Source organism: Nesoenas mayeri (assembly GCF_963082525.1).
Source record: "Nesoenas mayeri genome assembly, chromosome: Z".
Taxonomy (NCBI): domain Eukaryota; kingdom Metazoa; phylum Chordata; class Aves; order Columbiformes; family Columbidae; genus Nesoenas; species Nesoenas mayeri.
Genome location: NC_137542.1, coordinates 47720574 through 47736990, shown reverse-complemented (window position 1 = coordinate 47736990; position 16417 = coordinate 47720574). Strand labels below are relative to the sequence as shown.

Here is a 16417-nt window from a genome sequence, read left to right as displayed (position 1 = left end):
ACACAGGTTGTTTGCAGCCATGCTTGTTAAGATATCTCTCTGGTTTTAAACCCTTGAGTAGAATCCAGACAGGTAAATTGATGACTGGGCAATGATTGGACCAACCTTAAAGACTATCCAGTTAATATTGCTGCATTTAAAATGCCAACAACGGGTTGGTTGAGGTCCATCTCAATAGGCATATTTACATTTGTATGGAGGAACAACTGGTCCCTTTGGAGGTATATTCTTGTCTTGTTTCCATTCATTTATATGTAAGAAGAGTAAACAGCTGGTCAGCCATCCTGCATAGAAGTCAGTAAGAAAGGCACAATTGTGGGATTTTTTTTTTCCACACATTTGAAGACCAAAATGAACCTGAAGATGAATAGGTAGTATTTCTACTTTAGTTTTTCTAAGTCATTGGTGTGAGAGAGTAAATGGATACCTTGAAAGCTGGCTAATTTGTCATAATAGTAAACAGCTCTAGTTTTGAGGGAGATAAAAGCCATCAAACACTTCTGTGCATGGATGTTCATTTCCAAATATCTGAATAATGATTGAGATTGTATAATTGATACATTTAGGAAAGGAACACATAGAAGTTGTCGCCTTTATCCAACAAATAGAGCTTTTGCAGCCTTTCACAACTTCCCATATGTTAATGAGAAACGTTTTCTGAGAAACTGGCAGCATTGTGCTATGTAGCTGATGCCAGCTTTTTTCATGGACCAGTTCAAGGCAGAGCAGAGGGAAAAATGCCTTGTTTTAGTGTGTGAGTTACTCTGACAAGCTTTCATGTTGCCCCTCCTCTTATTAATATTCTTTTTGATGTGAGCTTGTAAAACAGAGGATTGGCTGTTAATCTCTGGGATCTGAAGGGCTTTTGGCAGTGGCCCATAATTGATGTGTTCACATGGCTGTTGTCTGACTACTAATGATTAGACAGCAATGTTATCTCCCAGCTAAATCAGTGTTGCTTATAAATCACACTTGATAAACTGCAGTTTCATTTCTTCAAAGGATCTGTACATGTCTATATAGTTTGATAGAACTGCCAGAATAATTTCATGATTTCATGACAGCTTAGATTAACTTTTTATTTCAATTAAGCAAAATAATTGAATTTCTACCAAGTGTACAAAAATGTTTGTCTTTGTTACAAGGTCATCATGCAGTGGGTAGCATGTAAAAGATATATACACTTAAAGCAGAGGAGAGAGTAGAAGGTGCATGTAACTGTGGAATTACATGTATGTACATGAGAAGTGGAACACTTGGACTACTGATTTATATTATTTGTGTCATGGTTTAAACCCAGACAGCAACCAAGCATCACACAACTGCTCAGTCCCTCTCTTCTCTCCCTACCCTCAGCCCTGCAGTGTGGTGGGGTGGAGAACCAGAAAAAAAACTCATGGGTTGACATAAAGACCGTTTAATAGGATTGCAAAGAAATTAGTAATAATACTAAAAGTTATAATATACAAAACAAGTGATGCACCACCTGCTGACCAATGCCCATCCCATCCCTGAGCAGTGATCCCTGCCCCACTGGCTAACTCCCCCAGTTTATATACAGAATGTGACATTATAGGGTATGGAATATTCCTTTGGCCAGTCTGGGTCAGCTGTTCTGTCTGTGCCCCCTCACAGCTTCTTGTGCACCTGCAGCCTCCTTGCTGAAAAATCATTGACTTTTGACATAAACATTGCTTGGTGACAACTAAAACATCAGTGTATTATCAACATTCTTCTCATACTAAATCCAAAACACAGTCCTATATGGACTACTGGGAAGAAAATTAACTTCACCCAGGCTGAAAACAGGACAATTTGAACAGAAAGACAGCTTCAATTACAGCAGGTGTTGATCATAGTATTACACTCTAAAAATAGTCTGTGATACAGGCTAAGAAAAGAGGAAGTTAAAGGTTAGATTGCTGTACTGAAACATAACGTGTTTCAACAATGGTGTCTGGGATTTTCTGGATGAAATCCTTTGCATGCTTTCATTCTTTGACAGCAAGACAGGAATGATAATCGCTTACTGCAACTCTGCAAATGTAAACTTTTGTCTGTGTTTGGATGCTTAGCAGAGCATGCTAATGAGGATCCCAAGGTACTAAAGCAAAATCAATAAGGAAAAATGTCTTTGAGGTAGAGACATTAGAACAGAGATCTCAAGGTGACCTGCTTCTAAGCCACAGAAACTACAAGATGTGTCTGTCAGTTCAGTAGCCTGTAATCAGATGATTTGGTGCTGATAGTGTTGATCCTTTCATGAAAGAGAATTAGAAGAACACGAAACGTGTGTTTCTTCTCCCTACCAAAACTTCGCAGCTTCAGAACTGAGGCATGTAGGTAAGTAAATTTAGAAAGGTCTTCTCTGCTGACTGCAGTTCTTGTATTTGCCTTTGTATTGTAAGCTTAATCCTTCAGTCTTATTGTTAAGGATTAATGGAGACTGCATCAGTATCATGTTCAGTTTAGGAAAAAAACAAAACAAAATTTGGAGGGAAAAGGTATTAGCAGTTTCTTCCTCACGAGGATTAATTTCCTCTTAAAAATCTTTACTCTACATGTATTATTTTCAGAATATTTTTAGACCTCTTGAAGAATTATTTGAAATGCTACTCTTCTCCCTGGTAAAACAAACACTACAGTCCAAATTTTGGCTATAGTTATGCTTCAGTGGAACTACTCTAGATTTACATCCGAGTAAAGGTTAGAGGAAAAAAACAGTTATGAGAAAAAAAAAGACTTATGATAAATTTGCTTTCCCTAAGATACTGTAAGTACATCAAACTGCATCTGAGAATAAAGACTTTATTGTTAAGTATACATATTCAGCAGTATGTAGTTGCAGGGGTAGCTAGATAATAATGCTTTAGCTCATTTTTCAGTGGAGCATCATAGCGAAAACGAAAGCTGAAAGGTAATTTTAGAAGTGTTTCCTTTAGTGATGTGCTAAATAATCATGAACGTGTGTATCCCATTCTTGAAATTAATAATATTGTCTTGTTCTTAAATAAAATTTGAACATAGTATCATGTACTTGGTAGTGTCTGTGGCTAATACCATGAAGTTGGTCTAAGAAATACAGAGAAAAACTAATTGATACAGGATCCTACACACTATTGAAAAGCCCAGAAGGGGAGACAATAATAAGGGCAATAATACAGGAATAAATTAACCAAAGATCCACTTGTCTTGCTTAGGAAGCCTAAGGGTTAGCAAAATTAAAAAATTAGGGGTCTGTAAACCCTGATGAATAGAGAGCCATGAAGTAAAACGATGGATTTTCAGGATGTTCTAAAAAAGTCATCCATAAGTATCTAGTTAGGCAACGAAAAGATTTTTGGTTTAGATAGACCATCAAGGAAGCTCAATTCTTTTTGGGGGGATTACAGAGGTTCTTTGACAAGCTTTTGGAAGATAAAGTAATAGTTTAGCTGACTTTTCTCAGTAAAAAAGGTATGGAGTTGAGAAAGCAACAGCACAAATAATAATACATGGAACTTTACACTTGCAAAGTAGAGTAGTCTGCAAATTGATAAAAGGCAGCAAAAACCTGCTGATAGGCCATTGACATTCAGGAAGTCGAAGAAGTGCAAACAAGTAATTTATCTTCTGAGACGTGTTTGCTGCTGGATAATACATTACGGATTCCTGGATAAACTCAGAAAGTTATATTCGTTCTCTATGTCCCTGCACTCCAGAATGGCTGAAAAGGCAGCTGTTCCACCGAACTGCACTAACATTGCTGACTGAAAGCATCTTTTGGTAATAGAGAAATTCTGTGATGGAGTCATAGAGTTGTGACATGATTTGCTTGGACATTGAGAATGAAAACTTGAAATGTAACAGTAAAATGCATTCAGTCATGGTGCAATTAAATGATCTATTATCTTCCTATACACAATTAAAAGTGGGAAGATTTTCCTTGGTTATTTGGTGTCTTCATATGTTATAGAGCAAGCATAGCTTCATTGCTGGGTCATGGTCTCACACCTCTTAGAAATAATGATTGGCAACTTCAGGGTACTGTTTATTAATAATGCTGTGAGATTTCCATAAGCAAATACCCTTCTTTCTTTTTTTTCAGGCTTAGAACCCTGAAAGGTTGAGTGTAGCAGAAAGTTGGGAAGAAAAAGAGGTGATTGATTGTCATCTTTAAAATGAAAATCTTTTTTCATTAAAACAAAAAGCTTCTAGATGGTCACAGAACTTGATAAAGCAATATCTAACTAGCACATGGCTGTGCCTCAATTTTTACCATATTCAGTCACATGACACCATCTGATACTGGTGATCATCTTACACACATTTCTGGCTAAACCCAAACAGTTCAGAGAAATTCTTTTCTTGACTGTTCAGAAAAAAATCCTTTCTTGACTGTGGAATACGCTGTATTTGTCTAAATGGGATAGGTATTTTGAGCTAATTTCAGTGTTTATTCTATATGAAAGCTTAGCAAAGCACCCAGACTGACTGAAGAAAAGTTTCCAAGTGCAGATTGAGGAGCTGACCAGGAGAAATTCAAGTTTCAAAGAAGGAAAGTGTTCTAGAGACCTATGGACAAAATTATCTCAATGAATACAATTTTATTGGGCTGAAAGAGGAGAAATGTCTTCAGTAGAAATTTGCAGGTGGTGATCTGGGCATCCTCCCAGGACTGCCAAACATTGGAGTTGACATACAGTTTTACACAGATGCAGCCTTTGGCAGGAGGGTATCACTGGCAGCTGTCAAATGCTAATCGTTCCCACAATAAAATGGGTGAATGGCTTTGGGAAATCACAGGCATCTGAGCTATAACAGAAGATATAACAAAGGACAAGGAATTTTCCTTGCCTGTTGTTTAGAGCCATTGTTTCTCCATTAGACCCTACTCAGAGCTTTTGAGTTCTCATCATGGTCTTCATTACACATTAATGCTGTGTTAAAAAAATAGTGGCATTATCGTGCCAGTGGAAGTGTTGTAGATACAGTCACATAATGTGTTAGGACTTTTGGAGGTCTGCATGTAGAAAGAATATATAACTGCCAAAGATTATGAGTTTACAGAACTGTGTGCTGGTTCAGGAGCTGATGGGAGCAGCACAGAAGAGCTTGACTACAAGTAGGATTTTTTTCTTTGCTCCTTGTAGTAAAAGATTAGTAGCATAGTAAGATTTTTAAATGGATTTTTTTTCTTAAAAACAAATATTGAGAATATTGAAATTATTCCAGATGAGAGCGATTTGCTGATTTACTGGGGGGGAAAAAAAAAGGTCAGTTTCTGTTATTGTGTCTTTTTGCTTGTTTTCCCCCTTATGTCCCCCATGCTCTTCAACTACTCAGTTCATTGAGTGGAGAAGTTGATTTTAAGAATAGGAGTTACTTAAAGTCTCCAAGTAAATGCTACTTGTGTTACTCAGTTCAACACAAGTACATGTCAGGTTTCTCATCCCTCATCCATACTACAATATTTGTAAAATAGAAGTATATTTTCGACTATAGGTTTTTAAGTCTAAACTTTTGATTAAATTTAGGCAGTCTGAATCTCCTTCGTGCTTCCTTAATATTCAAGCTCTTGTGATTCTCAACTAAGTTGACCAAAATAAGTGACTTCTTTAGTGCTGCCGACATTCCTGTATTTTGAATGTAAGGCTTGTAATAGATATGTCTGTTTCGTGAGAAAAACTCGTTCTGCATCCATGTCTTGTAGTATTTCTTTCCTATTTTCTAAGCATATCTGTCATGGCACTGACCTTTTCTTCTGACAGTTTGGTGTAGAGCATTTTTTTTTTTTGCCAAAAATGCCTTTTTTAAATAATAAGCATGGGTTTAATAACTAAAATAACTTCAGGTAGTGACCAGTATTTCATATGCATAATTAAATCCTTCTCATCTCAAAATTTATACTACTTTATTTAAGAAAATACAACATCAGTTCTGTTAAGTTTGTTGTCCAGATGCTTCTGTGTGGCTTCTTATGTGAATTTAGATGCAAGAAATACTGAACTGACATTAAATTGAGATTTTTTTTCAGATTAAATGGAGATTCTTCATAGGGGTAGTTTCTGTTACATGGTAGCATATGAAGGTATAGCATTAGTTTTTAGACGTTTAAATTCTTGTGAAACAAGGTTTGTAGCAAGAAGAGATTTAGAGATCAATGAGATGTCTAGAAATGCGGACACACTCTTGAGCATGCAGTCATCTCATGTCACGTTCTCCTACATTTGTTTTCTTCCAAAGTAGTTTAATGGGTTTCATTAGAATTCTGATTTATGATGCTGTGAATGATCTTAGAATGAGGTCTTCTGAGGTCACTGTTGCTTTAGAAAATTAAGGTAGAGGCAAGTAAAACCCAAGTTATCTCCCTTTCACCTCCAAATCTAGAGAAAGCAATTTGGAGAAGGCAAAGCTTCTATGTAGGGCTGAATTCCTTTGTTTCCTGTTTTTCATTTCAGCCATAGTGATTCTGCGAAGTATTAATTCATGACTCTGAAGAACTTGTCAATGTAATTTTCAAGGTTGGATGTTTCTTTTTCCTTTCAGCCTTTATGTTGGTGTATTTTTTAAGGGAGGATTTAGTTTTGCAAAAGGTCAGGCGTAGCTTTTTAGGCACGCTCCTTAGTAGGGTTTGGATCTTCTTTCCACATTCTTTCTACTAGTGCAGACGTTCCCACTGGGTATGCTTATAGTAGATCTTTTTCTCAGCTTAAAAAAACAGTGCCCTCTCACAAGGGCTTATCCTGAAGTTAAACCTGCCCCTGCCTTTCTTCAAGCTATATATTCGTATATGGATTCAATGGCTTTTGGTTTGTACATTTCAAAATCAGCTCATGGATGACATTACAGTAGGGTATGACCCTGTTTGATCTTAAGTTGGTAGACTGTGTCAGAAATGAGATATATCTTCAAAGATATACCTTCATTAATGAGGTGGAACTACACATACATTCATGATTATGCATGTGGTGGCACTCTTTGATGGGTCACATCACGTGGCCTGGCTGCATGGCAGCTATTTTCTAGTTTGCATTTTGTGGTTTATGACAGAAACATTTCACACTTAACATACAGATTTTCTGAAAGTTTTCAAAGTTGAAATGAATGGAATACATAGATACAGAATACTTCCACTTGATAATGTGATCAAAATTATCCATTTAAATGTCTGTGAAAAGTGATTTTATTTTGAATACTACTGTAAATCTGCTTCTGTCAGATTAGTAGCATGTCAAATACGGATATAGGTATTCCTAGTATCTCACTTTCATTTAGGTGCGTTTTCCACAGGAGTACATAAGAGATACTCTGTCTCATAAAGGCTTAAAATTCTCCCATTCCTGCAGGACTGGGAATATGATATGGCTTATGGCACTAGTATGATATTGGGCACGCTCTCATCTGGGAAATCCCCTCAGATCTGTATACCTTCATCTGTGGACTCGGCATTACACACTGGAATCTCTCCCCTGGTTGCCAGGAAATTGTGTACAAAGGACACATAATGTTAATCTTCACACAGAATACTTCTGATGCTTACACTGCATCAGAAAAATGGGTTTTGATGAGCAGAACATAATTCCAGCATGTCAAGTGCCTAAGTAACTGAAGGAGAGCCTTGTTTATGAGAAAGTCTTGCCTGTTTCTGGTTAGGATGGTATTTCCTCTCTCTTCCATACCCTCTTAGGTGTACTGACTAATGTTACACAGATACCAAAATATTTTGGTTTTGGTCATGTTCAGATAGTGGAGCTCCATGGACCATTGACTACATTGCTTGGCAGGCATCCTTCATTTTCTGTGAGCTTTCTGCTACTGAGAGGCATAGCTCTGATACAATCAAATACTTGGCAGTGGAAAGCTGCCATGAATAACACTCCAGCTTTGTAGCCTTTGTCACTAATCAGCTCTCAAAAGCTCTTGGAATTAGGTGAATGAAGAAAATATTGCTTGAATATTTCTGTCTTTTTTTTGAAGCCCTTTGATAATGTGTATAAAGAGAGCATCTATTTAAATAACCTTCCTCAGATTTAGATTTTCATTCTCATATTGGAATCTCTCGTGTGATAAACAGCAAGGCTACTGCTCAGTATGCGCCAACACCTGGGAATAATCATGCAAAAATAACAGTGAGAAACTGCAGAGCATCTGTTCTTGACATTAACTTTCCTTGGTTTGACAGACTGCCACCACCAGATGTTAGTCTTATGTGCCTTTTTTCCACTGGAGATGGCAGCCTTCCTGCCTCTCTTTGCCTCTAATAGCTTACATCAGTGCCCTTTGGAGAATTAATGAAAACAATTGTATCACCACAATGATCGCTAAGAGCCACCACTTTGCTGTGCTGACATTATGATTATCAGACAAGATGGGATAACTTTAAAACATGGAAAACTAGGGCAATACTTAAGCTCAGCATCTTTTTTCTTATGAGTAAGGTCATATTTGTGCAATGAACATGAAACTCAGGTATGATGAATGTCCATTTTATTCTCAACCAAAGGCATAGTGTTTTATTTCACAGCCTCTTTTATTGCAGTAGCCACTCTTTGGTCTTACCCTGTGTGAGTGTTTCTAGTGGAAAAAATGAACATTTATTAGTAGGTCTAAATAAACCAGAGCTGAGTACAGATATTTGTAACAAAGAACTTAGTTGGGTACACTGTCAGATCCGTGCTTTCTTTAGCTCCCTCTCACTGTTTAGAATACTTAGAAAATGGAAGACACATCTGCCAGTTTGGTCCACGTTCACTTAAAACATTGGATATTTTAGTATGATAATAGCAAACATTTTGGGTTTTTTCTCAGGCTTTGTGATGAGTGTGTTTTATGAAAGAAATATGTTGCATGTGTAGTGGGAGGTTTTGCACGGCTTTACGAAACACCATGTAAACTATCAAACAGGGATGCGGCTTAGTGTTTCTTAAGCACTGGACTCCATTTATGTGCCAGTTATGAATCCTGGATTTCTTCTGGCTTGAAGTAAGATGCATTAAAAACTCCTCTGACATGGGGTACACGATCCCATTTCACTGTGAGTCCCATTACACAGGCAGTGCCAGGCAGCAGGGCTCTGTGCCATCCAACTGTTTGACCCAACTCAGCATCAGCCAGCCAGGGTCTGTGTAGCTTAGAATCAGTGTCCCCCTGTGCTAGGCATACATGGTTATGGTTTTCTGTATGCTGCTCTTGGGGGTCAGTTGATACTTGACTTGCTTGTGTGCATTGAAGTCTGCTCTGCAGAGCATTTTTGCATGGGCTTGAACTATGCAATTGTGGTGGCATAAAGAAAATAATAAAAATATCATTACTTGACTGCATATTTTTTATGCCACAGGAACTCAGCTTTACTCAGTATTGCTTTTGCCTTTTTTTTTTTCCTCCCACTTTGTTCTCTCTCTAATCTGAATATTATTTTAGTCCTAAATAAAAAGAACACACCCCCGAAATGAGGAAGAGTTTGGAGAAGAATGTGGTTGTAGGTCCCTCCTCTCTTCTCTCTAGTTCTAGTATGACTGAGATCAGAATCCAGGCTGGTCATACAAAGATAATACAAAACATTTTTGTTAACTGTTTAGCACACTTAAGGCTTGTATTCATGCTTAAAGGTGTTGGCTCTCAGTTTGTAGGTATGAATGATGCACAAAGCAAAAGAACTCTTACAAAGGCCACATGTAACAATTGTTATAATTTTTAAAAAGTTCTTTTTAATTTTAGATCTCCATTTTATTTTCTCATTATGAAAAATGGCCATGTGATGGTGTGAGCTGATCTGTGATACAGAGGATATATAATACAAGGATAATACTCTTTAGTCCTCCTTCTCTTTGTATCCCTGTTTGCCAACTTGGCTTTAAAATAAAGCAAAAACTAACTTTGATCTACATTAAGATAAATTTGAGTGAAACCTAAATGACAATGTATAGCGAGTCATTATGTCTTTTCTGTTGAGTGTTCTTATGGGGTCCAAAATTAAAACCAGTATCGACTTAAAGACATTTGGTGATCTACTTGAAAGCAGCTAGAAAGCAGCCATTTTAAGAAAATAATTGGATTGAAGGATGGTTTCTTGGTGTTATGTCCATGATCCAGTGGGCCAAATAAATATGAATTTTATGTGGTTTGGCTATTTGAGTGAGCACACTCATATCCTCATTTAGGTATCTTTTATGTAACAAAGGACTTTGTGGCCACTGTAAAATACTGAGAACCCTCAGGCTAAACTTGCAGACAGAAAATCTGCTACTGGGTATACTTGGAGTCATATGGGAAAGATAACTTCTTCAGTTCATGTACAGATATTGTCTCTGTGTGTATTGTCTGTGTACAGGCTGATTATCTGGCGAGTTGTATTCTTCCAAATATGCATTTTGGAAACCCTGAGAAATTAGATCGTTTGGATTCATGATTGTAAAAGTCCTCATGTGTTACTTCAAGTAGAAAAATGGAAATGTTATCTGTAAGCTGTTAGGTGGGTGATCATAATGTATTCTAAATTATTGGATGACAAAAGATTATATTTGATGCCATATGGATTTTAGAATTGTTCCAAGTGCTAATTTCTCTGTGATGCACATGAAAAAAAAATGGCATTTATATGTCTTTGTACTGTCTTTATGAATGTTTTTCTTTAAATAGAAAATGCAGTTCCCAGTTTGCAAAATTAATTTCCATTCACAAATCAGTCTCTGTCAACACCAAGAAAAAAGTGGCCTTAATCCTTGTTTTGAAAATTTATTATTATTTCATAGTAGCAGTCTATGACAACAGGGAATAGTCTTGTAGAAACTTAGCAATTTGCCTTGTTTAGCGTGATAGATATTTTAGTACTTAATTTTTCATGTGCAGCATTTGGGCTGATGTCAAAAAAATTAAACTCGTAAGACTGAAATTACCATGATACATCAAATCCCTGCATACACAAATGCAATTTCAGCAAACTGGGCTTTCATTTATTTTATTTATTTATTTATTTTTATTTTATTTTTTCTTTTCTTTTTTTTTTTTTTTTTTAAATCTCACAGCACCATTATAGTAAGTTTGTCTGTTGTTTTCAGGTTGATCCCCTGTTTACAGTGCCTGCACCTCCACCTCCGATTTCCAGCAGTATCACACCTCAGATTCTGCCTTCCTACTTTTCCCCATCTTCATCCAATATTGCAGCACCAGTCGAGCAGCTTTTGGTACGGACTCGTTCAGTGGGTGTAAATACTTGCGAGGTTGGAGTAGTAACAGAACCCGAATGCCTTGGACCCTGTGAGCCTGGGACCAGCGTGAACTTGGAAGGAATTGTGTGGCATGAAACTGAAGAAGGTAAATTGTTTTTTCCACTAGGTTTGTCTGTAAGATATGTTAACAAGGAGGAGGTTTTGCTATATCTGCCTGGGTGCTAACTAGGGGCTTGCTAGTCTGTTGGGACACCGTTTTGTACAATGGCAGTCACAGCTCTATAGCTCAGTTAGTGAGTTTTTATTTTAAAAACAAATAGCAGGTTTTTTTAATTATTTAAGCAACTGCATTTTCCAAATGACCTACCCATGTAGCATCGGCTAACAACAGAATTGTTTTCTTTTGCTATATTGAGAAAAGCATATGAAGAAATCTTTAACAGAATAACATAGATGTACTATTTAAATGTACGTCATGAAGGGGTATATGTGATGGGAGTGGATATATGAATAGAACTTAGATGAATATTTTGGAATTCAGACACTATGATAAAAAAAATGCCACTATTATGTAACAATAGAAGCCCCAGAGATCCTTGCAGAAATTCAATTTGATGTGATTATTGTTTGCTTTTTGGTTATTTGAAACATGCTTTAAGAGTAAGGTGTTCTTGCTCGGAGAAGAGTGTTCTGTCTGGTGGAGAAGTGCTGTTTGAACCAGAGCGATTTTGTTAATATCCTTTGAAGGCATTTGGCCAAGTAGGAGTCCTGAAGAGCTTTGGGGAATACTGAACGTTATTTGCTATGATTTAGAACAAAGTAAGCAGGAAGAGGATTATGCTGTGATATGCAAATTTTGCCATTTTGGTTTTCAAAAGCTCACTATTAAAATAGCAGCTTTCTCCTTTTGCTCTTAAAAATACTGCATGTGTACACTAAACTTCTGCAATTTTTGGTTTAAAAATAGTAGGTTTCTCCAGTTATAGCTGCTTGAGAGTCTTCCTGTGATTGTTCTTATGTTTGTTTTGAGGAGTATTTAATTTTTAGTGATCTACCTCCCTCAACATTGAAAAAAATATTATTTGCAGAAGGATGTAATGAAAAAATACAGCAGTGCATTGCTGCATGATAAATCCTGATATCCTTCAGACATATGAACAACGGCATTTGGTCCTTTGCAGTGATATATAAGACCTCACCAAAGTGCTCTACACTGTCCTCTCAAAAATCGATAGAGTCAGATTTACTTGCTTTTATATGCTTTCATCCATCCATCTTTCTCTCTGTGTATGCCTACAGCAGATTCATAAGGTAGATTGATCCTTTTAGATTGTTTTTAAAACAGAGTATAAATTCTGTTTTAAAACACCCCTGCAGAGATGACTGCCCTTAGCAGCTCCAGTCTTCCTTGACAGGCCTGTATTAACCAGAGTTGGAATGTGTGGGCGTTAACTGTGTTGACATGAAAGAGCAGTAGCTGTTAATAGTGTTATTCTTGCTGAATAAACTAAACTTCTGACCTCCACTGAATTTAAGAAGCTTGCCTTGTTAAAGGTTTGTCACCAGAAATGAAGTATTGAAAAAATTGCATTCTGTTCAGGATGACATTCCACTTACCAGTTTCTCAGCACTCTACTGGTTTAAAAACTCTTGTTATTTAATAGAAATTAACTCCCTTAACCTTTTCCCAGTCTGTCTAAAACAATTTTCTGAAACAACTCAGAGTTCAGTGGCAGCATGTTTGAGTGAAACGGTTTTGAATGTGCCTGTTTTCACAGCTTTACAAATACTGCTTGTTGACACTACATCTATGAGTGACTACAATAACAGATAAAATGGGATTTTAAAATCCTCTAGAAATATAGCTAGAATGTAGATTAAGAGACTGAAGATAATTGATATGATTTCATGTTCTATGGTTTGTACTGTGCTCTTTGTGTTTTACTGTTTCAGACCCTGCTGACTGAAGAAAATGACAAAAAATGTACTCTTTTTTCTAGTGTTCACAATCAACACTGTATTATGAAAAATGAGTTACTAATGATCATTTTTGCATTTTAATTAAGTTTTGGTGTTTGAGGCGTATATATATGTATATATATAGCTGGTTTCAAATTTTGTGATGTGTTCGTGAAAGTGGCTATATAACAGCTTGTGTTTCTGCCATATTGTAGAAAACAGGGTGCAGATGGGTCTTCGTAATTCATCTTTAACAGAAGGAAGATTATAAAATACTCATTTTCTCCAGTTATGATTTTGACTTTAATTAGGCCAGAACATGACCTTTCCTAAATTGGTGTAAATCCAGAATACTGTAACTGAAATCTTTGTAATTGGTGACATCTAAAACCATCTTGATGCTCATAATGACCAACTGAAATACAAATGTACTTTGTGATAGCCATATGTTTCTTTCATATTCAGTCCCTTCACTACTTTCCAAAACCTAACAAAAACATAGAAGCAAACTGACATGTATCTAGCTGTCTATGTATCTGTTAGCTTTTTAATTTAAAACAATCCTAAGAAGCCAAGGTATGAACATTTCTGACATTGTTTTGTGTTTCGAGATGTTTGAATTATTTTATATCTGATCTAGCCAGATGACTTGTGAAGTGATTAGAATAGGCTTGTAGGATGTCTGCATATTCTATGGCACGTGGGAAGTATGAATCAAATGTGCTGCTGAGCAGATTTCATTTGCTGCAGCAACTAGCTGTGGGAATGCAAATACAGAAAGGATGTGGTGATCATAGTTATTAGCATAAGAATAACAGAGTGAGTAGAGAAAGGTGAAATCAGATAGTTTATGTAGAACTCATTATTAAATGTAATACATGCTTTATAGAGGAAAACATGTATACTTGAGAATTCATGTTTTCAAGGTTTTTGGTATCTGAAATAACCGGTTTTCATTTAGGAATGTTAAACAAGTTGTCACAATCTGTTGCATTTGTTCTCCAAGGTCAGAAAATGGATGATGTTTGGTTTTATTAGTCATAGTTTCAAGATAATCTCTCCAAAGGAGGGAATAAAAGCAGTATTGGATTTCAGACAGAACTGTGGCAGATCAAAAAGTGCATTGTTACTACAGCTCTTTTAATTTATTCCATGCCAATCTATTCAGTTGACTTGATCAGCAGATTTAATAAATCTGACTGTTTCTTCCAGAGTGTTTTGATTTTAAAACCTGTACAGGGAAGCTGGCATCTGAAGTCTGTCACATCTTATTACAGGGCTTTGTAACTAACCATAGCTGGTTACTCACACAATTGATGGTTATCACATGGGCATTTCTCAGTTTTACTAAGTTGTGTAGTGTTTACTTTCTACGTATGTACACTGTAGGCATTTAGATCTGCATAATGACCTTGTTTGGATACGACTCAATAATGTGTCCACAGTGGTGTTAGTGGCTGTAGAAAAGAATATTGAAGGATATGTACTAGTGGAATGAGAAATAGTTATGGGCAAGTCATCCTTAAAGTTGGCAGCTGATGCAGGTATTTGACCCGAGAAACTACCATCCAGTAACAGTGGAAGTCCTTCACAAAAAGCAGCTGTTATTAGAGTGTATTTTTTGTTTGGTTGGTGCTTCTGATACTCTGGGAACCAGCTGTTGAAAGTCTGTATTTCTATACTGAGCAGTAAGGTTTATCTAGAATTAGGTACTTGGCTAAATTGTGTAATTATCTTCTGGGTAAACACTTTTGAAGGGAGCAGTAATTGTTTCGCCCTGCCTGGAGGAAATAAAAATGACCCAGAAAAAAGGGAAACCGCCAACCAACTTTCTAAATCACTTAGAGCTTGCTTTTTTGTTTAGTTTCTCATACACAGTTGCCCTGGGTCATGTCATATTTTTGGTTCTGCATCTAGTAGCACAGTCTGCCTTCAGATGTGGGAAGCAACAGTTCCAATGATGTCTTGTTTGCCTGAAAACTATGTAGGAGACAGCCATCCATCACCTTGCTGCCTTTGGGTACAGAAGAAGCTGCCTACACATGCTGTTAGGGTTCTTGCATTGCTGCACTGACATTGTGCAGTTTGGGTACAAACTGTTGTTGTTCAGTAATGAATAGCGGGGCAATAAGTTGTATTTTTTAGTGTCCTCTTATCCAGGTTAGCTTCTTGGTTTTCATAACTTGAGACTAGTTGTCAAATGTAAGAAACAGGAATCTGCTGGGCCTCAGAAATCTGATGGGATCATCTCCAGGGTATTCCAAATTTATCCTAGCATCAGTTCTGACACTATTTTGCAGAAATTTTTAGTAGAAAGGAGAATGCTTAGATGACAAAGAGGCATCCTGGTATTCGTTGTGTATGGGTTTCCCAGTCTGCCACATATGCAACTCCTGTGCATAGATATTGTTTTGAAAACATATCTTTGCACAGAGCTGGCGCAGATTCCTGCCTGCCTTACTAACCGTTGTTTTGCAAAATCTGTTTTAAAATAACAGTCTGTTTTAAATGTCTTTGGTTATAGATGTGTTTGCACATGCTTGTATAAGTAAGAGGGTGTACTTCTCTGTAGAAATATAAGAATGAGAGGTAGTCTGACTGCCTCTGAGTCCACTTAGCAATTTTTGTGGTTTAACAACCACATTTTCCTACTTCCAGAAATACAAAGGCATGATGAAACAACGAAACTTTTAATGTTGAAAGCCATATCAAATATGTAAATAAACAAATGCAAAAATTAGATATTTTTTAAAAATCTGTTTTATCAAGTGACCTTAAAATAATTAATAGAAATTCAGATAGACATGATTAAATCACACTGTTGTCTTGAGCTGAGGCAAGGCTTATAAAGAGAGGTAATATCCTTTATTAAACAAAGGGATACATTTTTAAAAAAAACAGGTAAGCTGTCAGACTGGGTGCATTTATATGTCCTTTCTGTGTGATGTAGACCATTGACTTGCTGGATACAGGAAGCAGTGGTTTGGTATTGTTAACTGTTATATTCAGTTCAGAATTGAAATGGGTATTTTCATAGGAGAGAAGCATGAAGATGTCCATTATTAAAAAAACAAGCTTTGTTATGTCCATGTTACAGAGAAGTGGATCATGGAGAAGATTGGTTTTTTTTTTTTGTTAGGTGCATTAACAGAACACCTAAAATCCAGCTATTCTCTACTGTCACATGAGTCATCTGCTGACCAGAATGAATGTCAGCCAAAATAAAAATGTCATCTGTCCAGAAAAAGCTTATAAACATGTTTACATTTTGAGATGTTATGTTGGTTTTTGTTTTTTTTTTTTTTTCC

The 16417-nt window shown here is 36.6% G+C and overlaps 1 protein-coding gene across 2 annotated transcripts in view; it reads left to right on the top strand.

Moving 5' to 3' along the window:
* The window catches only part of ZNF608 (zinc finger protein 608), a gene marked incomplete at both ends in the record, with an annotated part of 83743 nt that overhangs the window by 28187 nt on the left and 39139 nt on the right, over positions 1-16417 (top strand). For both annotated transcript variants that reach the window (XM_080363004.1, XM_080363003.1), the window contains one exon: positions 11040-11295. In XM_080363004.1, the coding sequence (XP_080219130.1) occupies positions 11040-11295 (256 nt within the window). The remainder of the gene's footprint in view (positions 1-11039; positions 11296-16417) is intronic.